The sequence below is a fragment of the Artemia franciscana genome, chromosome 16 (assembly GCF_032884065.1).
Source record: "Artemia franciscana chromosome 16, ASM3288406v1, whole genome shotgun sequence".
NCBI classification, from domain to species: domain Eukaryota; kingdom Metazoa; phylum Arthropoda; class Branchiopoda; order Anostraca; family Artemiidae; genus Artemia; species Artemia franciscana.
In genome coordinates, this window is record NC_088878.1 from 10,276,719 (window position 1) to 10,298,680 (window position 21,962).

Sequence of the window (21,962 nt, forward strand, 5' to 3'; positions counted from 1 at the left end):
ATATTCCATTACTTCATTCTTATCCATATTTATTTTTTGATGAAGAAGGTGAATTATGTACTTACTGCGCTAACCATTCCTTTGAGCACGGTAAGAAAATCACTTACTGCGGTTACTGCCGGCAGTAACTATTCTCGTTCCCAGTGGGTTGGGCAGTAACCATTTTCCCGCTAGGAACGGAAATAGTAACCATTCGGTTACTACAGTAAGTCCCTGGAACACACCCTAAGTCTCTGGAACACACCCTTAGGGTAGTCAAGGGAAGAATTTGTGGTGATAAAAGTTCAAAGGCTGGACAGGCTATTCTATTAGAAACTTTCTATATGCAGTAACACGCTTTTCAGACAGCCTGTGACGAAAGTTAACAATTACCAAAATTAGGTAAAATTCTTTATAATCTACTTTTACTATCTTGGAAAGTGGTTGGGTTAGGAAAATAAATGAAACCAGGGCCAAAATCACACTCTGGGAAGGTATTTTCAAGCTACCATGTTAACCCAGCTCTGATTTCTGTATCTTCAAAATTTGCTTAGGCTACTTTACAGGTTAGAAGTTTGACAACAATATTACATCTTAATTTCCAGTTTCTTAATATCTGGTTTTGAAAATAGAATTCCTGTTAGCCTATTTGAGTAGAATTTGAAACGTATAAATTAAAAATAGTATTAGTCCTTATGTAGATCTCTTGGGTATATTAATATCAGATAGAGAATGAGGCTGAGACAGATAGACTTTAACTTTGATTTTATGATTGTCAAGTATGATTTTATTACATCAATTCCTTTTCCACAATTGCCTCAATTATTTATTTTTTCTAACAAAATATAATGATTTAGAGCATAAAATATTTTTTAGTAAAATTCTAGTTAATTGACTTCTTGTTATCTCAGAAAGGGTTTAGGTTAGGAAAATTAAACTTTCTGGGATGAATCTACAGACTAAAGTATGTCTTGGGAAGGTATTTTGAAGCAACTATCTCCACTCCTTCTCCCTCTAGAGGGCCCTGACATTTGATGACTGTTAAAAATAGCCTATATGTAATATAAAAGTGAAACCTTGCAAAACAAATCTTCTGCTTAATTAAAGTACAACAAAATTGTTTTCAACTTCATAACTTTGCTCAATTCCATTTTATAAAGTTCTTAAGATATGCAAATACATATCCTAGATTTTGAAAAAAAAATTGATATGGCTCAAACTTCTACTCAATTAACAGGAATTGCATTTTCAGAACTAAAGGCAGAGAAAAAGCAACTAGTAACTGAAAATTCAGGAACAAGATTGTTTTGTCAAAATTTCAATAGGTATAGACCTGTCATCTTACCAAAAATTGCATTGTCCAGCAAAATAAGGATTAAATAATATCATATCATGTAGGCACATTTCAGGGCCCTCTAGAAGGAGAAGGAGTAGAGGTAGTTGCTTCAAAATACCTTCCCAGGACATATTTAGTCTGTAGATTCATCCCTGAAAGTTCCATTTTCCTAACCTAAACCCTTTCTGAGATAGCAAGAAGTCAATTAACTAGAATTTTACCTATTTTTTTATTATTGTAAAATATGTATGGTAATGATAACCATTATTCAGTGAATCTTTAATTTTAAGCAAGAGGGCTGCAATTTTTTGTTCATTTGGGCAACTTGATATATATCCAAACTGGCTATTGGTGAAAAAAAAATCACTGTCTACAACCATCTTCTAAAGTCTTCTATACCTCCAAGTAAAAATATCAAAATGAAAAGACAAGTCAAAATGAAAAAAAAATGAAATTACCCCTCTTTAGATTAAGAGAATAAACCCCCCTATAGTTCTGTGAATGAACACCACTGGTTACCTCCAAGGAATTCATGACACACAAAACTAACAAATATAAGCCCTAAAATCTCTTATGTAAACAACTACCATTCCTTTTCTTTTGCCCTCTCATTTAGTCATTTTTGAACATCTGACTGTTTTGTTTATAATTACATATATTTTGGCTTTCCAGAGAGAGTCTGTTGATTTCCCTTGCTGTCACTAGCAATTTTCTGTTTCCTCTGTCAGTCTTTCTAGCTCATCATGGACAGGGGAGGGGAATAATTCTTAAAAATGGGTTGTAAGAACCAAGACGGTGAAGCTTAAAGAGCCCACTTTCAAGGTTTTCTCATTCTCCTAAAGACTACCCCCCTCCTGTCCATGGTGAGCTGGAAAGACAGACATAGTATATAGAGTATTGCTAGTTACAGTAAAGGGAATCAACAAATTCTTTTCACAAAGCCAAAATATATGTAATTTTCACAAAACAATTGAATGTTCAAAAATGACTAAATGAGAATATAAAGAAGGAATGGTAATTGTTTGCATAAGAGATTGTATGGCTTATGCTCATAAGTTTTGTGTGTCCAGAATGTCTTGGAGGCAACCAGTGGTATTGATTCCTGGGCTTATTCCCAAAATGTAGGGAGGGGGTAATTTGGTAGTTTTTTTTCAATGATAATGCCAAAAAATTAGTTTTATAAGAAAAATATCAGAAGAATGTTTTGGATTTGGGGTCTGATGCCTCCTGCCCCCAAATTCACTCAACTGGAGGCAAGAACTTTGTGTCCTGACACTTGATTCAATTTGGCAAGTGATCCTAGGACTTATTCTTTCTTTATTTTTAGGAGGGAGTCTTTACTGGCTATGCCATTTCTAACCTAAACATTTAAGAAAAATTGAGGGGTCATTTAGACTGTTCTTAGCTCTATCTTAGAGCTACTTCATAGCATGGGTATGATCTGATCCTATAGCAAAATACCTTGAGCAGGATACAATCTCCATGCCATTGACTATTTTTCTACCAAAGGCTTGCAACTGTCTTTGTTGACAATAATTGCAAAAGCATTAACAGTTCCTTGTCTTATGAAGAACTATGGTCTCTGGAGAATTCTTGTTTGCTCTTGAAGGCTATTTGTAATCCTTGTGTAGTAACTACAGAATAATTTGTAAGATTTGCTTCAAGAAAGGATAGTTTCTAGAAGTATTTATCAAGAAGGTTCTTTTAGCACTTAGTTACTGCACATGAGGAACTAACAGTAGAAGACCAAGTTTAAACTTCTCAAAGATAAATTTCTGGATTGCCAAATGTTTTGTCAAGGGTTTCACTATTATTGTTGTTGCTGGTGCCATTAATATAAAAAAAAAGTACAATTTAAAATGTACCATAAGCTAAACAGAGAAGGGAAGTCTTGTAAGATCTATAACAGAAAAAGTCAAGATCTAGAAAGCAAGAAAAATGTCTCAGCATGAAAAGATCAAGAAATCTAGAAAATACACTTCTTCAAACCATCAATTTTTACCAATAAAAAAAAAATGGTTTTGCTCCCTAAGACTTTTGACAAACTTTGCCTATGCATTGCACTACATTCACAAGATATCAGTCATAAAATCTAGAATAAACCCTAATTTAAATTGTACATTTTCCAGATGCTTAAAGTTGTAGATTTCTGTGCAAAAAGGAGGTATCCCGACTGTGTTCCCCACATTATGTTCAATGGCTTCAGGTTGCAAGGGGCATAAGCTTGCTAGAAGAAGTAATTTTTGAATTAATCTGGAATTCCAATGATGGATGAGCATATTACCTTCTTTGAGTTTCCTTTTATGAAGAAGGGTAAGTTATTGTATTCTGAAACAATAGGACTGCATTCACTGTTTTTTTGTTGTTTTTTTTATCATGATGAGGGATTTGTAGCCCAGAAATGGGGAGATAAGAAAAACTTCTTTACAAAGGAGGAGTTTTGAAACAGGAAAGGAAAATTCTTGTGCAGCTTCAGTTTTTTATTTACCTATCTTATCTTTGCCTTTGATTTTCTTTATTCTTTTGCCTATTGTTAACATAATATTACACCACTAAAATAATTCTCACGTAACATTTGAACTTCAGAAAACCAGAAAAGGCAGATAACGTCTAGCCATGCTGCAGTTGCAAGTAAGTACATCACTAAAGAGTACACTGATACAGGGGTGATATGTTTGAAAATTATGAGGATGCAAGTTTTAAATCTTTTCTCAGTATTGGGATCAGAAAACAGGGAGGATGAATTCCTCTGAGGGATGAAAAATACAAGGATATTCCTAATTTCCAGTTCAACCTCTTTTGATTTTTCAAAACTAAAAGAGGTTTCCATATCTTAACAAAAGTTTTGTGGTAAGTATGAGTGAATGAATGAATAATACTTAGTAGTACTTTATTAACAAGCAAACTCTCAGAACATAAAAAAATTGCCAAACTTGTTGCTTTCTGTCAGCTAGCCTATATTGTAAATAAAAACGTAAGTACAATGTATAAACATATCCCACAGCAATGAGCCCAACTGGCTTATCAAATAAAAATGAGTACAATGAATAAAAATAAGTACAGACACATAAGTACATAAGTAAAAAGTAAATAACATAAGTAAAATGAATATAGGAATAGAATAATGTCAATAGAATGTCAGATAAAAATGAAACATCAAATTTAATACATCAACATTATAAATGACACATTAACATGATGCATTACAAATTTCATTTATTTATGATTTCTACAAACGCTGGTATAAAGCTCTTTCTGTAGCACTCAGTTCTTGCATTAATAAGATTTAAAAGTGGGATTTTTTGTGCTTTTGATTGAGGTAAACAGGGCTTTGGAGGGCAATAATGGGCTGGGAGTATACATTGAAAGCATGGGTTACAATGCAGATTATTTCCAAAATTGGTATAAAAAGTAATATGTTTTGCTGCCAGGGTAGGGAGGTGGAATTCCTTGAGAAGGAAAATGTAAGGCACTTAGCCCCAACATTAAATGATTCTCAGGGCTCTCTTCTGGATAATTTCTAGTCTATCAGACTGATCCAAGGTAAGCCTGAAATGCCACACTAGGCAAGCATGCTCAAGCTGTGGACAGATAAAAGATGTATAAAGGCAGAGTATGTTTGCTTTTGGACACGAAAATTTAGCAAATAGCTTAAGGAAAGACAGTGTAGTTGAACCACTCTCAATAAAAGAAGATGCACTGGGTCTCTAAATTCTTGTCAGTGCAGTATCTGCTCAAACTACTTGTCAAGTCTAAATCAAACCTAATACAGTGGGCAGTAAGAGTAACTGTCCTTTTTATAACTTTTGGAATCTTGATTGTATCTTACTTTTACAGGAGAGGAAGGGAGACCCTAAATCCTGGTAGCAATTGAATCTTTTAAAGGGCAATGAATGAATGATACTTTATTAACAAGAAAGCCCTTATAACATAAACTGACAAACTTGCTGCTTTCTGTTAGCTATACTACATTGTATATATAAAAAACCTTACCTTTACCTTAATTACCTTAATTTGCACTTCGGAGCAAATTAAGATCTGCAGATCTGTTGAATGCTCCTGAGTTGAATTGGTGATGTCTCATAGCAGGTATGAGCAGGACGGAATGTCCCACTCATACTTCCAGTCTTTCGTGGCCCACTCTTTGTCCAGTGCCTTCTTGAATGCTTTGGGGGTGGGGGCTGAGACTGTTGCTTCGCACAGTTCATTCCAGGGGTTGACGACTCTGTTGGTGAAGAAACTTTTTCTGGCCCTGGTTCTGACTGACTGCTTGAACAGCTTCTTTGAGTGTCCTCTGGTGCACTGTGGGGGGCCTGGGTGGATGGGCAGGATCTTGGCATATGATGAGTTCATCAATTTGCGGGTCATCATCATGTTGCTACGGTTGCGCCTGTACACGAGGGTAGGGAGGTTGAGAGCCCGTAAACGATCTTGATAAGGTTTGTCTCCAAGGTTTGTGATGGCCTTTGTTGCTCTCCTCTGGACTCCCTCAATTAGCCTGACATCTCCTTTGTATGTTGGGAAGGCAGCGCACATGCCAAAATCCAAAACGGGTCTGACTAGTGCCTTGTAAAGTTTCAGGAAAACTAGTGGGGATCTGCTGGTAACTGTTCTTTTGATCAGACCTAAGTTTGTGTTGGCCTGGGACACGCTCTTGATGGTGTTGGCATGGAACTTGAGAAGGCTGTCAACGATGACCCCAAGGTTGCGTTCCTCTGTGCTGGTCTTGATGGGTGAATCGGAGTTGGAGGCATGTTCATGCATATGGTATTGGGCGCATGGGTTTGAGGATCCAAAGTGTAGCGTGCTGCACTTGCTTATATTGAACGATAAGAGCCATTTGTCTGCCCACAGCTGGATTTTCTGGACATCTGTTTGCAGGGATTTTACATTCACTGCTCCAAATAGCTTTGAGTCGTCAGCATAGAGAGACAAGTTGTTTTCCACCTTGCTGAATATATCGTTGATGTAGATGTTGAACAGTGTAGGACCAAGAACAGTTCCCTGCGGTACTCCACTGATGACATCACAGGGCTCGGAAAAGACCTTTTCACCTCCAGCACCAAATAGCCTGACTCTCTGGGTTCGTCCTGACAGGAAGTCCATAAGCCAATCAACCAGGTTGGGGTGTAACTGGGCAGCAGTAAGCTTTTCTCTTAGCCTTTTGTGTGGGACTTTATCAAAGGCCTTAGCAAAGTCTAGTAAAACTAGGTCCATTGGCAATCCTTTGTCAAGCAAATCTGTAATGATGTCATATGTTTCCAGTAAGTTTGTTTCAACTGACTTTCCTGGTTGAAACCCATGCTGATTAGGGGATAGGATATTGTTGACTTTCAGATGTTCCAGTATTGCATCATTGACCACTCTTTCAAGGATTTTTGCGACTACTGATGTGAGACTTATAGGTGTGTAGTTTTCTGCTTTAAGTCTGCTGCCTTTTTTGAATATTGGGGTCACAAAAGCAGTTTTCCAATCAGATGGGACAGATTTGGCATTAATAGACTTTTGGAATAGGTCAGACAGTGGTCCTGCGATGATGGTTGCCAGTTCCTTCAGCAGTCTTGGGTGTAAGTGATCTGGTCCAGCCGATTTATTTGTGTCAAGATTTTGAAGCCGTTTGAGGATGTTGGAGGGGTCGATGCTGACTTGCTCCATCATTGTGGGGGCTTCATAGCCCGGGCAGTTTGGCAGGGGGCCTTCCGGTTCATAAGTGAAAACTGAAGCAAAGTGCCTATTTAGTTCGTTTGCTACATCAGTTATGTTGGTTACGGTAGTGCCACAGGGTTTCACCAGTCTGGAGATAGTTCGACGGGAGTGGTTCTTGCTAGAGACATAATTCCAGAATTTTTTAGGATTTGTCTTACTTTCTTTGGCAAGATTGGACTCCAGATTTTCGTAGAGTTTTCTGGTGAGGTTTCTCAGCTTGTTTCGTGCCTTGGTGAATTTTGTGTGTTGCTGCAGGTCTCCTGACTGCCTGAACTTTTTCCATGACCTCTTTTTCCTGTTTATTTCTCTTTTGATGTCTTTTGTCATGTAGGGGAGGGATCTAGGTTTTGGTTTGAAACTGGTCCTTGTGTGGGCATCCTGAGCTTTCAGCAAAACACCCTTGAATTTGGTCCATTGTTCGTCAACTGTGCCACTTAGTACATTCGGCCAGTCTGTAGTGGATAATTCATTTCGAATAGCAATGTAGTCGACAAACACTTTTTTGACTAGCTTGTTCTTAAGTACCTTCACTTTCAGCATGAGCTCTATAGTTAGGTGATCGCTTTTACCAAGGGGTGGTGAGTAATCAATACTTTGAACTAAGCTTTTGTCATTCAAGATAACCAGGTCAAGTGTTGTTGGGCGCTGAAACAATCTGTATCTAGTTGGTTGGTCAACTATCTGGTGTAGGGACAATTCACTGAGGCAATTTAGGAAAGGCTGTTGCTTGTCTTGTTCGGTTGGAGTGGCACCACATCCAAAACCGTTTATCCAGTTTATAGATGGAAGGTTGAAATCGCCGGCAATAAGCAGATGTCCTTTGAGGTTCGAATTTAGTGTGCATATTATTTCTGCTATTGCTTGTTCGGTTACAACTTGGGATGGGGCTGAGGGACTTCTGTAGATGCATCCGATTCTGACTGTCTCTGACTCATGGCTCCCTGGCACACATAGATCAAAGCAAACTGCCTCAACAAAGGGGCAAAGGAGAGGAACATCAATTATCTTTGTATTGTATCCTGCTTTAGCGAGGGCTAGTGTTCCTCTTTTGCAACCTTGGGACGACAGATTTGAGAGAACTTGGTAACCCGGGATTTTCACATGGGAATCGTGAAGTTTGTTACTACTGTTTTTAGGGCAGACTTCAGTCAGTAAGATCACATCGAACTTTTTTGAGTCAATTAGGGTTTTTAGTTCATCAATTTTGTTGGGCAACTGGTCAACATTAGTAACACATACACTAAAGTCAGAACTTACGGTTGCTGGTTCTGGTTGGCTTCTGTCCAGTATGGTTTGTCTGTTGTTATTTTCACCAGAGTCACTTTCTTCCTCAACAGAAACAAAGCTCAAGTCTTCTTCTTCTTCCTGGGAAGCCTCCGCAGTTACAAACGAGTCTGACGATTTATCACTAATAGTGCCACTAAGGGTTACATCAACATTTTTATTTTTACCAGAAAAAGCAGAACTATTTACACTATACACTGATGGTGGGGTGAAAATTGGAATCACACCACCATTGCTTCCGGGTTTTTTTGGACGATTTTGTTGCCCCTGATAACCAGATCGAGTTCACCGTTGGAGACACGATCACGCAGTTCTGCCAATAGTAGTTTTCTGCTGTCCCTGTCAGCTTTAACTTTGTCGTGGCGGAACTGTACAGCGTCTTTGTTATTTCTTCTTTCGTAAGACGTGTTCACGATTTTCCTGGGCAACGAAGGGTTGTTAACCGTGAAGACAGTTGGTACCGTGGTGTTGGACGGATCTTGAGCAGACGCTGAAGAAGGTTGCTTATTCAGCCTCCTTACATTTGTGACAGTAACAAGCATGCCGTATTCTTTCTGTAGGAATTCCTCGATGAAGGCTTTGTCGGCTGTGTTTTGCGCTTCAACTGACAGAGAAGGGTTGATTGGGACCCCGAATGCGATAAGATTGTTTTTACGCTTTTGTCTTTCTCTGTCAGTTTGTAGCGCCTCGGCTACCTTCTTATCTATTTCACTGGCTAGTGTCTTTGAGATAGCTTGCAGGCCGTTGTCTAACTGCTTTTTTACTTCAGTCCGCATGTCATCCGTTGTGCAGAGTTTATCCATTTCACTTTCAATGTCCCCAACTCGTTTTGTAAGACCAGACAGCATATCGTCCATGTCGCTTTTGATATCTTCCTTGAGTTACTTGGTTGAATTTGCAACTATGGTACTGACAATGCTGGCAACGTCCTCCTTGCTTATGCCTCGCTTTTGGCGTGGGTCAAGTTCACATAGAGGACAGAGCCAGTGGAACTCGTTTCCCTCGCTAAGGGTGTTGATAAGCTTGTATTTAGTCATTGGCATCTCGATACACTGAGTACACAACCACTTCGAACAATGGTCACAGTTCAAGGCGGTGGATTCCGGCGTTAGTGCTACCTTACAGGAGGCACAAATGTCCTCTCCGCTTTTCCGTGGCGAGTTCATCTTACGTTTCGCTACGCGGTACTGTTCTGCCATCTTCCGGAGGATTTTCGAATTCGGTGAACAATAGAGATTTTCTCAAGTCCAAAATCGCGGCTCGCGCCTAATTCAAAATCAAAAGCAAACGTGGGTGCGCAAGATCCAGTGCGCATGCGCAGATGAGAGTGTCAAGTTTGTGGGCACGGGTAGCAGCTTTACATCAACAGGTAAATACTGGGTTATGATTGTTCAGATTAAACACTTTTTGTTTGTCAATTCTGCCACTTTCAAACACTGATAAATGTTCTTAGTCTCTAGTAATTTTGATTAATTCACTTCACTAAAGTTCAGAGTGTGGCCGTTTTGCATCACCATCAATTTATCACGGAGTTTTCAGAACTTGGGGGACCTGTGGGAAGCGCGGATACTCAAATCGCCTATCCCCAGCAGTTTAAGGATGGATATCCCGCCGGTACCAATACGGCTCTTCGTGTTTGTTATCGCTCTCTTCTGCACAGGTTTCCCCAAATGCAGAAAATAAACGATTCAGCTTACGTAATCTGTGGCTTTATCAAAAAAATAAATACTTCGCAAATTTAGTGCGGCAACACTGTATAGGTAAATAATGAAGAACGGGAAGATGCGCAATTCCCTGGAGAATTGAAAATAAAATGAATTGCCCAAAAGTCTAAATATATCAATCACAGCACTGAGGTAGGTCCCTTAAATCAACACCTAGGGTAACACAAGACCAGGGAAAATGCAAAAAACAAAGAAAAACAGTTTTATCTCACAGTTTAATACATATATATCCAGGGTTCAAATTTATTCAGCCACATGGATTTGTTATTGTTGACATATGATTACATATGTCATATTATTGATTAAAACATAATTACAATATAAAAAAATACAGTAAATGAACCAAATCTTAATACAGTAAATAATAAATACTAAATAATAATAAATATAGTAAATAATGAACCCAAGTGCTATCGCCATAGCATTAGTAAAATTAAGTCGCTTATTATATTGTTGTCTCAAATGTTGTAATTCTCAATTAATGTTGCTCTCCTCAGATGCGTTGTTTTTTTTCATTTATTTTCTAAAATTCTATTTTATTTATTTCGTTTATTATTCTCGTTTATTTCTTATACTCCTCTGTCCTTTTACTCTCTTTATTGCTTATTAATCTTTATAATAGGCCCTTTCTCTTGCGTCCGAAGCCTAGTTTTTTGTGATTGAAGCCTCTAGTGTGTTAAATAAAAAAGTAGTACTTGGCTTTTATTGAAAAGAAGTGAAATTAAACTAAGGAAGTCACTTTGCTCTTTACTAAGTCCATGCCACTGTTTTGATTGTTCTGGTGTACATGTAGAATTAATATATATTATATTTTTTTTAGATGTCTTTATTTTTAGATGTTGAAAATGTTTTGCAGACTAACTGTGAGGAATGTTCAGAAACTCCAAATTCTGGTATATTGCAGATGGATCAAGACATACCTGTAGATAATTCTCACAGCATTTCTGTCGAGCCTGATTCTTTTGATTTGGATTCAACTTTTGCCAATTATGAAGGTATACAGAAATCATATATGCTAAAGTTGTTTTTAATTATTTTCCCATTATGTTGAAATTATTCCTTGTCTTTACTTCTGCAAAATATTAGCATGCTTTATGTAAATATTTGGAATTTCAATTTTCGTGTAGTCTAATGAAATGTGAAAATGTTTGCGAGCATGGGGTAAAGAGTTGGAGGACTCAAAGATATCACAAGCTGCATATATGGGGGGAGGGGGATAAGGCGCTCCTCAACGTGCATTTAGAATGATACTTAGTGGAATATCTGTTGTCAGTTTGATGGATAATTTTTATGGTAGAGCCAAGAGTTCATAAATGAAATGTTTCAATAAATTTTAAGAAGCAAAAAAAAAATATAAAAGCACCTGGTTTACACATGGCTATGCTAGGATAGAAAGTATGTGTAAACCTGGAACATGGCTATGTTCATGTTCCTAGTGATGTTTAAGGGGTATGTTCTCAAAGAAGAGCTATAGTATAATCATCATGATCAGATAATTGCAAACATAACATTTGTGGTGACGTATAACATCTTATGCTCTCTCCCAAGTCATGATTCGTATAGAAAAGTGAGTTGCGGCATAAAAGCAGTAGGATAAAGAGCATGTGTAAACCTATTTTACACATGACTATGTTCATGTCCCCAGTGATGTTTTAAGGGAATCTTCTTGAAGAAGAGCTATAGTACAAAGAATATATAGATACAGAATATATAGATACAAAGAATATATAGTACAAGAATAGCAAAATATATTCGCAACTAATTCTCAAAAAGCTGATTCAATACATTTGGTTTCCGAGATTCTTTTTCATATCTTTTGTTTCTTTTTCCCACGACTTTAACTTGTTGCTTAAAACATTGGCTTTTATTGTTGCTTCTCTCTACGGTTTTTCTTCAAGTTAAAAGATTAAGCGAACGTTTATATGCCTAGTTTAAATCTTACTGGTCACAAACACCTTTAACCACCCCTTCCCCTTCTAAGGCATAGCTTTTGTGATTGCTTCTGTATTTCATTCAGTTCCCATAAAAAATTGCATTATATTTTCAATATTATGTTTTCATATTTACAAAAGCATGTAGATATAATAATTTCTTTCCAAATGAACCCTTAAACATCTCTCCATGATGTTTCACTGCCTCGCTAGCGGTGAAGAAAAATAAGAAAAAAGAGGAAATATCTGTGCTATTGGTGCAAAACAGTGACTTTCCTTGTTGTTCAAGGTTACGAAATGGTTTCAAGTTTTTTTTTATCAGGTTCTCGATAATTGCGATTTCAATTGTGTACCTTTCGATCTGACACCGTTTTCGAGGGGTTTCAGGCTCTTTTTCAAAATTAATTTAAATTTGTTTCCATAATAATATTCTATTATTAAGACTAATCGAAATAACATTTACTATCCCTAAACTAGCTACAAATGTGGGTGTTTATCGCCAAGCAATTTTTAAGCATTTTTAAGCTGTTGGCTACTATGTGCCATAGTGCTTTCTTTACACGGTTGCAGCTACTGCTGCACCCATGATCCTATTTTCTTTTTTGAACCTACCCCCCTCCAGAATGGGAAAACCTGTTGAACTTGCGTAAGGGAATAACGAAGAGCTATCGAACAGTTCATGGTGATTGACTACGGTAAGGAGTGACCCGGCTCAATAGTAACCGAAACTCTAAAACGGAATTTTGATATCAATATATACATCAAAGGAATCAGATTTTTATGTTGATTTTAAATATATAATTATCATCAAGTTTAGTTTTACCCATCAAAAGTTAAAAGCCTGAGAAAATTTGCCTTATTTTCGAAAAAAGGGAGAAACATCTCCTTAAAGTCATATAATGTTAATGAGAATCACACTATCAAATTCAGCGTATCAGAGAACCCTATTGTTGAGGTTTAAGTTCCTATCTGCAAAAATGTGGAATTTTGTATTTTTGCCAGAAGAAAGATCATGAATGCGTGTTTATTTGTTTGTTAATGTTTTTTTCAAGGGTGATCGTATCGACCCAGTGGTCCTAAAATCTCGCGAGAGGGCTCATTTTAACGTAAATTAAAAGTGCTAATGGCCTTTTTAAGTGACTAACAAAATTGGAGGGCAACTAGAACCCCTTCCACGCTCATTTTTTCCCCAAAGTCACCGGGTCAAAATTTTGAGATAGCCATTTTGCTCAGCATAGTCTAAAAATCTAATAACTATGTCTTTGAGGGCGACTTAATCCCCCATAGTCTTCTTGGGAAATGCTGCAAGCTATGAACTTTACCCATTGTCAAACAGTTAGTGGTAACGAACTGTAGTAGTAAGGAGCGACCCGGCTCAATAGTAAACGAAACTAAAAAAAAAACGGAATTTTGATGCTAAAAGATACATCAAAAGAATCAGATTTTTATGCTGATCTTAAATATATAAGTTTCATCAAATTTAGTATTTGTCATCAAAAGTTAAGAGCCTGAGAAAATTTGCCTTTTTTTGGAAAATAGCGGGAAACACCCTCTAAAAGTCATATAATCTTAACGAAAATCACACCATTGCATTCAGCATATCAGAGAACCTTAAAGCGAAAATTTCAAGCTCCTATCTACAAAAATGTGGAATTTCGTATTTTTTGCCAAAAGACAGATCACGGGTGTGTGATTTTTTTTTTCCAGGGGTTATTGTATCGACCAAGTTGTCCTAGAATGTCGCAAGAGGGCTCATTCTAATGGAAATGAAAAGTTCTAGTGCCCTTTTTAAGTGACAGAAAAAATTCGAGGGCACCTAGGCCCCCTCCCGCGCTCATTTTTTCCCAAAGTCAACGGATCAAAATTTTGAGATAGCCATTTTGTTCCGCATAGTCGAAAACCATAATAACTATGTCTTTGGGAATGACTTATTCCCCCACAGTCCCTGGGGAGGGGCTGCAAGTTACAAACTTTGACCAGTGTTTGCATACAGTAGTGGTTATTTGGGAAGTGTACAGACGTTTTCAGGGGGATTTTATTTGGTTTGAGGGTGGGGTTAAGTTTTTGTGGGGCTCTGTGGGAGGATCTTTCCTTGGAGGAATATGTCATGGGGAACAGAAATTTAATGAAAAGGGCACGGGATTTTCTAGTATTACTATAAAGAAAACAATAAAAAAATAAACATGAAAAAGTTTTTTCAATTAAAAGTAAGGAGTAGCATTAAAACCTAAAACGAACAGAGATTATTACGCATATGAGGGGTTCAAAAAATACTTTAGTATAAAGAGCGAGGTATTTAGGAGGAGATAAATACCTCGATCTTTATGCTAAAGTATTTTTAGTAATTTCAACTATTTATTCTACGGCCTTTCTGTTTCAGGGGTCATTCTTAAAGAACTGGGACAAAACTTAAGATTTAGTGTAAAGAGCGAGGTATTAACGAGGGGACAAACCCCCTCATATACATAATAAAAATATAAGTATAAAAGTGTGTTATGTAAGTTAATTATTAAGTTACGTATATTTTTTACTAATAAAAACGTTCTCTAGAAATTAAAAGTTCTAGTTGCCTTTTTAGTAACCGAAAAATTGGAGGGCAACTAGGCCTCCTTCCCCACACCTTATCCTCAAATCGTCTGATCAAAACTAAGAGAAAGCCATTTAGCCCAAAAAAGAATTAATGTGCAAATTTCATTTTAATAATTTATGCGCGGAGAGCCAAAATTAAACATGCATTAATTCAAAAACGTTCAAAAATTAAATAAAAAAAAACTATTTTTTTAACTGAAAGTAAGGAGCGACATTAAAAATTAAAACGAACAGAAATTACTCCTTATATGAAATGGGTTGTCCCCTCCGCAATCCCTCACTCTTTACGCTAAAGTTTGACTCTTTGCCACAATTCTACTTTTTAAAACTTTAGCGTAAAGAGCGAGGGATTGCGGAGGGGACCCATTTCATATAAGGAGTAATTTCTGTTCGTTTTAATTTTTAATGTCGCTCCTTACTTTCAGTTAAAAAAACTAGTTTTTTTATTTAATTTACATATGGTATTGGTTATTCGGAAGTATACTGACGTTTTTAGTTTTCTTCTGGTGGTAGGGGTGGGGGGAGGCTGTTACATGAGAGGATCTTTCCATTGGGGAGGAAAATTTCCATGAAAGGGGGTTGGATTTCCCAGCCTTATTTAAAAAAACAGTGAGAAATTAAATTAAAAAAAAACAAGTTTTTTCAACTGAAAGTGAGGAGAATTGTTAAAGCTTAAAACGAACAGAAATTATTACGTATATGAGGGGGTTGATCTCCTCCTCAATACCTCACTCTTAACGCTAAAATATTTTTAGTAATTTCAAAACAGCTATTCATTCTGATTAAACGGCCTTTGTAATTCAGGGATCACTCCTAAAGAATTTGAACAAATTTCGAACTTTATGGCAAAGAGCGAGGTATTGACGAGGGGGCGAACCCCCTCATATTTGTAATAAAAATATACGAATATACAAGTTCATTACGTAAGTTAATCTGTAAGTTACGTATATTTATTGTTAATAAAAAACGTTCGTAAATAAAATTAGAAGTTCTAGTGGCCGTTTTAAATCACCGAAAAAATTGGTGGGCAACTAGGCTCCACCCCACCCCTTTTCTCAAAATCGTCTAATCAAAACTTTGAGAAAGCCATTAGGCAAAAAAAGTAAAATTAATATGCGAATTTCGTTTAAATACTTATGTACAGTGAGCCAAAATCAAAACCTGCATTAATTCAAAAACGTTCAGAAATTAAATTTTAAGAAAATAGTTTTTTCAACTGAGAGTAAGGAGCAACATTAAAACTTAAAGTGAACAGAAATTATAACGTATTTGAAGGGGTTTTTCCCCTCCTCAACACCTCACTCTTTACGCTAAAGTATTTGTAGTAATTTCAAAAGGGCTATTTATTCTAATTAAACGGCTTTTGTGATTCAGGGGTCATTCCTAAAGAACTGGAACAAAATTCGAACTTTAGTGTAAAGAGTGAGGTATTGACGAGGGGGCGAATCGTCTAATCAAAACTGAGAAAGCGATTTAGCCAAAAAAAAAGTACAATCAATATGCAAATTTTGTTTTAATTATTAATGTACGGTAAGCCAAAATCGAAACCTGCATTAATTCAAAAACGTTCCGAAATCAAATAAAAAAAAGTTTTTTTTTTAACTAAAAGATAAGGAGCAATATTAGAACTTTAAACGAACAGAAATTATTCCGTATATGAAAGGGTTGTCCCCTCCTAAACACTCCGCTCTTTGTGCTAAAGTTTAACTCTATCTCACAATTCTACTTTTTAAAACAATAAAAAACTTCAGCGTAAAGATTGGGGCTTTGAGGAGGGAACAGCCCCTTTAATATACGGAATAATTTCTGTTCGTTTTAAGTTTTAATTACTTTCCGTTTCCACTTACTTTCAGTGATTTTTTTTTCTGTCTAGACGATGAACAGACTTCTGGATATGAAATCCTCCTCTTGGCCAACTCTTCCCAGCCCAGTACATCTTGTAAGCAAGAATTCCTTGATCGTAGTCTGTCACCCAGTTATGATCCACGTATTACCTTCTCAGCTGTAACCGAAACTCAAGCTGACAGTGCAACTGTGCGAAGACGAAGAAAGAGACCTAAAAATGAACAAGAATGGTCTCGAAATAAACAAAGGATGCTGAGGCACAGTGGTAAGGAATATACAACAAGAAAAAAGAGAATAGTACCAGAGAAATCTTTCAAGGACGATTTTGATTGCAAATGCCCCCGAAAGTGTCCTCAAAACTTCTCTTCGAAGGAAGTACTGAAAGACTTCTTTAACTCTTTTTGGAGTTTGGGGGATTCCTCGAAACAAGATGTTTTTTTGCGAGGACTGGTGCGATCGTCCAGTGTTCAAAGACACCGTCCAAGAGACTGGACTGGCCCAATGAAATTCAAAGCCTATCACTACTTTATCCCAGACGGTAATAATACTGTAAAGGTCTGTAAGCAATTTTTCTCACAGATTCTTCAAATCAGTAAGGGAAGGTTATATAGGTGTGTCAGCAAAGATGCATCTCTCGAGGCTAGAGATATGAGAGAGAAAGTTGTACCGAATAAAATAGATGATTCTGATGTAGTTGCTCATATCAAGTCCTTCCCGTGTTATCGGTGCCCCTCTGTATGCAAAGACAATATAGATACAAAGTTTCTCAACCCAGAACTGAGTATTAAAAAAATGTACGAGTTGTACGTAGAAAAATGCGCCAATGAAAATAAAAAACCAGTTAAAGAAAAATATTATTATTATGTTTTCTCTGCAAAATTTGACTTAAGTTTTAAGGTACCTTGTAAGTATACCTGTTGCTTCTGTGAGACGGTGTCCTTGAACCACAAATTTGAAAAAGAGGCCCAGAATTTGATAGAGCTTGAAATCCAAAAAGAAATTCATTTAAGAATTGTAGATCATGAACGCTATGAAATGAAAAAGGATAGTGAGAGAGTATCTAAAGACATGTATGTTTGTACATTTGACCTACAAAAGCCACTTCCCTTTCCAAAATTAACCACTTCTATAGCCTATTATAAGAGAAATCTTTACCTTAACAACTTTGGAATTCATTGTTTCAATGACAAAACTAGTTATATGTATGTCTGGGATGAGACAGAGGGCGGAAGGGGATCTGTTGATCTAGCTTCTTGCATCCGTAAACATTTGGTTGAAAAGGTTCGATCATATAAACACATTGTTTTATATTCAGAGGCTTGCAAAGCGCAAAATAGAAATATAAAAACCAGTCTTACTCTCCTCAAACTACTTCAGGATCCCACTATGGAGGTTGAAAAAATTGATCTGAAATTTTTAATGCCTGGTCACTGCTTACTGCCAAACGATATCGACTTTAGAATTATAGAGAAGGAAGGAAAGAGAAATCAATCTATCTTTGTTCCAGATGATTGGTTTCATATAATACAAGATGCAAAAAAGAAATATCCTCGCTTTAAAGTAGCTAAGATGCCAAGAAATGAATTCCTGAGCACAAAAGTACTGGAAAAATGCATTACTAACAGACAGAAAGACATAAATGGTCACTTTTTCAACTGGCTAGAAATGCGATGGATAAGATTTGAAAAAGACTCTCCTTTGATAATAAAATTCAAGGAAACTCTATGTGACCTTGCTTGTTTTCGTGAAATCAATATTAAGAAAGAAACTGAAAAAGGTGAATCCCTTATTTCATTAGCAGATATTGAACAAGATTTACTGTATCCCTCACGTAGGCCCATGGATGAAATTAAGAAGGGAGACTTACTTTTGCTCTCACTTTTCATACCTCCAATCCATCAGTCTTTTTACAGTTCTCTTCCTGACCCTATGATAAAGGGATCAACTAACGACAACTGTTCCCATCTAAGTGAAGATAATGAAAATGACGAATTTTTTTATGTAGAACACTAAACTGTTTTCAATCATAATTGTAAACTATGTAAAAGTGAGTGATTATTTTCTTATTTATGCTAATTGATTAGAATGTATTTGCAGTCGGAGAAAAATAGGTGCCCCTAATATCGACAATCGACCCGTTCCTCCATGAGAATTTAATACAGTGAATTTAATTCAAACCTCGTAGATCTGATTGTTTTGACCTAAATCCAAAACTTCAGATAACTGAATACATCCCCCAGAAAACTCGACATGGCAATAAAACGTTGAACTATTGCTATGTATAAGACTGAAATGATTTCCATAAAGCTTGCAAAGTAAGTAAAGTAAGACGGCACTAGACCCTTAAGGTCCAAGCCGGCGGTGCTGAACTCCGTTTCATGACCCTTCAGCCAGGAAGTGCAATGGGGGGTTGGGGGCCAACCATCCTGTGCTTTTACCCACCCTTCCTGCTTACCTTCCCCAGATTTCTCCATGTGCCCATTTAGAGCTGGGTCGACTCTGGCTGAGCTTACTGAGTCACGCCACTGACCCCTGTCCCAATCTAAATAACTGGTCACAACCGGGATTGAACTCGTGCCCCTTGGACACATAATTCCCACGCCAGCGCGCCAACCACTCAGCCAGGAGGGCTATAAAGCTTGTAAATAGTGTAAAGTGTGCATTTTATTTATCATAAATGTGCAGTTGGAGGAAGAGGGATTGTAATCTTTCTCAAAACCGTTTGTTTACCCCACCCCCATGCTGACACAGGAATCAGATTACTCACTGTCTAGTTATTTGAACTGAAATAGCACCTTTGAATTGCATAAAAAAATAAATCCATCGGAAAACTCTCCGGCACATTACTTAGCTTTAAGAATGGGTTAATGTTAATTGTGTATGTTTATGAAAGTTCAAAATGTAGAAAGTTCCAACTACTCTATGATTAATCTACGATATTCTTTTAGAGCTTTTAAATCCGAGGATCTGTCAAAGAATTTTAATATTCAATATTAATTTGAATTTTGATAAACGCAAGTAGTCTATTGTTGCATATGCGCTAATCCAAAGCTTTCGCTATCCCTCAGAGTTGCAAAATAGGACAATGAACTTTGTGATAGTCCGAAACCCTTGAGCCCTTTTATCTGAAAAATAATTCTAATGGATTTTATATTGAGCTACGCAATTTATAGCATAAGAGATATTACTTAAATAGCTTTTTCTTAGTTCGTGGTAAAAAAAAGTAGTCGTACCAGAGTTGTTCAAAGAATTCATAGTCCTATCTATATTTTCAGGATTTTAAAATTAAAATAATAATGTGGTCAACAAGTAGTGTCTATATAAGTAAATCAATCTATCAATTAATTTGTTCAAAAGAAGCACAGAAAAAATAACAAAACTTTAGACCCCCACAAAGGCTCTTCTGGCTGTGACAGTGGGAGATTAGGCATAACATTAAATAATACCACCAAAATCAAATAGAACGACTATGAAGCAGAAGTCTACATAAGCTAGCGCTATTTTCCAGATTCCAGCTAAACATGTCTCACAGATTAGCTATGTTGCTTAATATGCTCGCTCCTACGGCACAGAAACCCTGCGAAAATGTGAAAAGGTCAGTAGAAACAAGAATTATAGTGTCGTGCAATGTTGATAAGAAAATTAGGTACGAAATTGAACCCCTCCTGACTCAGAATTGTGGCTACGCCCCTCTTGCATGTTTCTCAAATAATACTTTTCTGACCACAATCTGTCGTAGTTCAGGAGCTACGATAATAACATCGAAAATTTTTATTTTAAGTTGGTCATGAAACAGAAAATGTCTTGAGGGAAAAAATTTCGTCCGAATTCTACAAAATATTTATATTTTCCTGAAAAAAAAAACTTTTTTTCTAGCTTACTGAACATTCAATATAATTTCGAAAAAATGGTATTTAAATTCTTTGCTTTGTGAAAATAATCATGGACAGGGAAGACATTACTTTATAAGGTCTAAGCTATATCTGAAACTAATATTGAGATAGAGATTAATTTCTAAAACACATGCTAGGTAAATCTCATTAACATGATAGATTGACGCGGGAGACTGGAAATGGGTTGAAAATACCCGAATCGAATTCAACAAGACTATAATTCAGGAAGTTCATTAAATTGAAGAAATGTTTCCCCCAGATAAATAAATAGGAATATTCTTTCAGTTTCTTCCACACGCTCTTTAATAGAGCTTTGAAAATACGATTTGCAATAATATCTTAAATAGGTGTTAATCCTAAAATTAATCATAATTATAAAATATTATTTATGGATTGATCTTTTCATTGAAATGTAAGAAGTCAATGTTCATCTGCAACGTTGCTCCAGGACAAATTCGGTTCGATTTTTTAAGTTATATTTATTTAAAGGTCTATATTTTGACTTGGTAAACAACTCATTGTTTTGCCTACTACTATGTGATTTGATGGTTGTTCATGAGTATGTTTCTCATTTTTATTAAACATTCACTTGGAAGACAATCTGTTTGTACTGTAATTGACACAATGTATTATGTACCATGTTAGAAAGATTTCTGAACTTTGTAATTTATCGTTAGTAGCAAGGCTGTACCGTGGGGATATCTGCTAGTTTTCTGAAATCCTCGGTGGGTCTAAAAACAAAATTCACTAAAAAAATTTACTGGTCATATGTGTGGTTATAGGTTTGTTCATTGAATTAAAAAAGACCTTATAAAAGCCATTAAAAATGCTGTGAGACATTACGTTTGGATTGTGTGCCACTGAACGAATCTAGTCACGTTAGAAGTAACATTTTAATGAAAGTTCAGTTTCACCTATGTAGGAATTTCACACTATTTCCTAAAATATTTTCAAATTTGGAGCTTAGCTTTTGGTTTGTTAATTTGAAATTGTTTGTTTAAAGGGTGTTTGGTTCCATGTTTAGTTTTCTATTTGTTTTTTCTTTTTTTTTTCTTATAAAATCTGGTGTCATGGGTTTTCTCCCGTTAAAATAACTCCGAATTTAAATTTAAAATTTTTTTACCTCCAACGCCATGTTTTTTTTTATAGTTTTAGCAATTCAAGTTGTTTAAAATGTGAGTGTTTCTTTCTATTTTACGTCTCTACTAGTCCTTTTTTTTGCATCAGACGTTTTTGTTGAAAAATAATTAGGGACATGAATTCAAAATGATCGATCTACTCGAAATCCAAATTACACTGTCGTATTAAAACATCTTTTGTCTTTTTTTTATAACTGTCATAGAAGTTAAATAACGTTTTTTCATAGTTTATTCTTCTACTAGCTTTTTTCTTTTTATATTGAGTGCTGTTTTCTTTAATTGTTGGTTTTTCTTTTTGAAAAATAATATTGGATGTGAATTCAAAATAATCATTAGTTATTTGATGTCCTAATTTCACTGTTGTTATTAAAAGTTATTTTTCGTTTTTTTTTTGTCCTTAACTCCTCTGTCATAGAAAAGCAGTAAGTCGTATATATATATATATATATATATATATATATATATATATATATATATATATATATATATATATATATATATATATATATATATATATATATATGTTGGAATTTTTT

The 21,962-nt window shown here is 36.0% G+C and overlaps 1 protein-coding gene across 2 annotated transcripts; it reads left to right on the plus strand.

The window, feature by feature from the left end:
• The first annotated feature begins 203 nt into the window (after positions 1-203).
• On the plus strand, positions 204-21,560 carry LOC136037052 (uncharacterized). 2 transcript variants are annotated; one of them, XM_065719482.1, is made up of 4 exons: positions 204-381; positions 3,445-3,628; positions 10,866-11,024; positions 16,423-21,560. In XM_065719482.1, exons 2-4 carry the CDS (start codon positions 3,580-3,582, stop codon positions 18,405-18,407), a joined length of 2,193 nt encoding a protein of 730 aa, XP_065575554.1. In that variant the 5' UTR covers positions 204-381; positions 3,445-3,579; the 3' UTR covers positions 18,408-21,560. The 2 variants fall into 2 exon arrangements, with proteins under 2 accessions (XP_065575554.1, XP_065575555.1); XM_065719483.1 differs by lacking the exon at positions 204-381 and having other exon boundaries at positions 3,448-3,628; positions 10,886-11,024.
• The last annotated feature ends 402 nt before the right edge of the window (positions 21,561-21,962 follow it).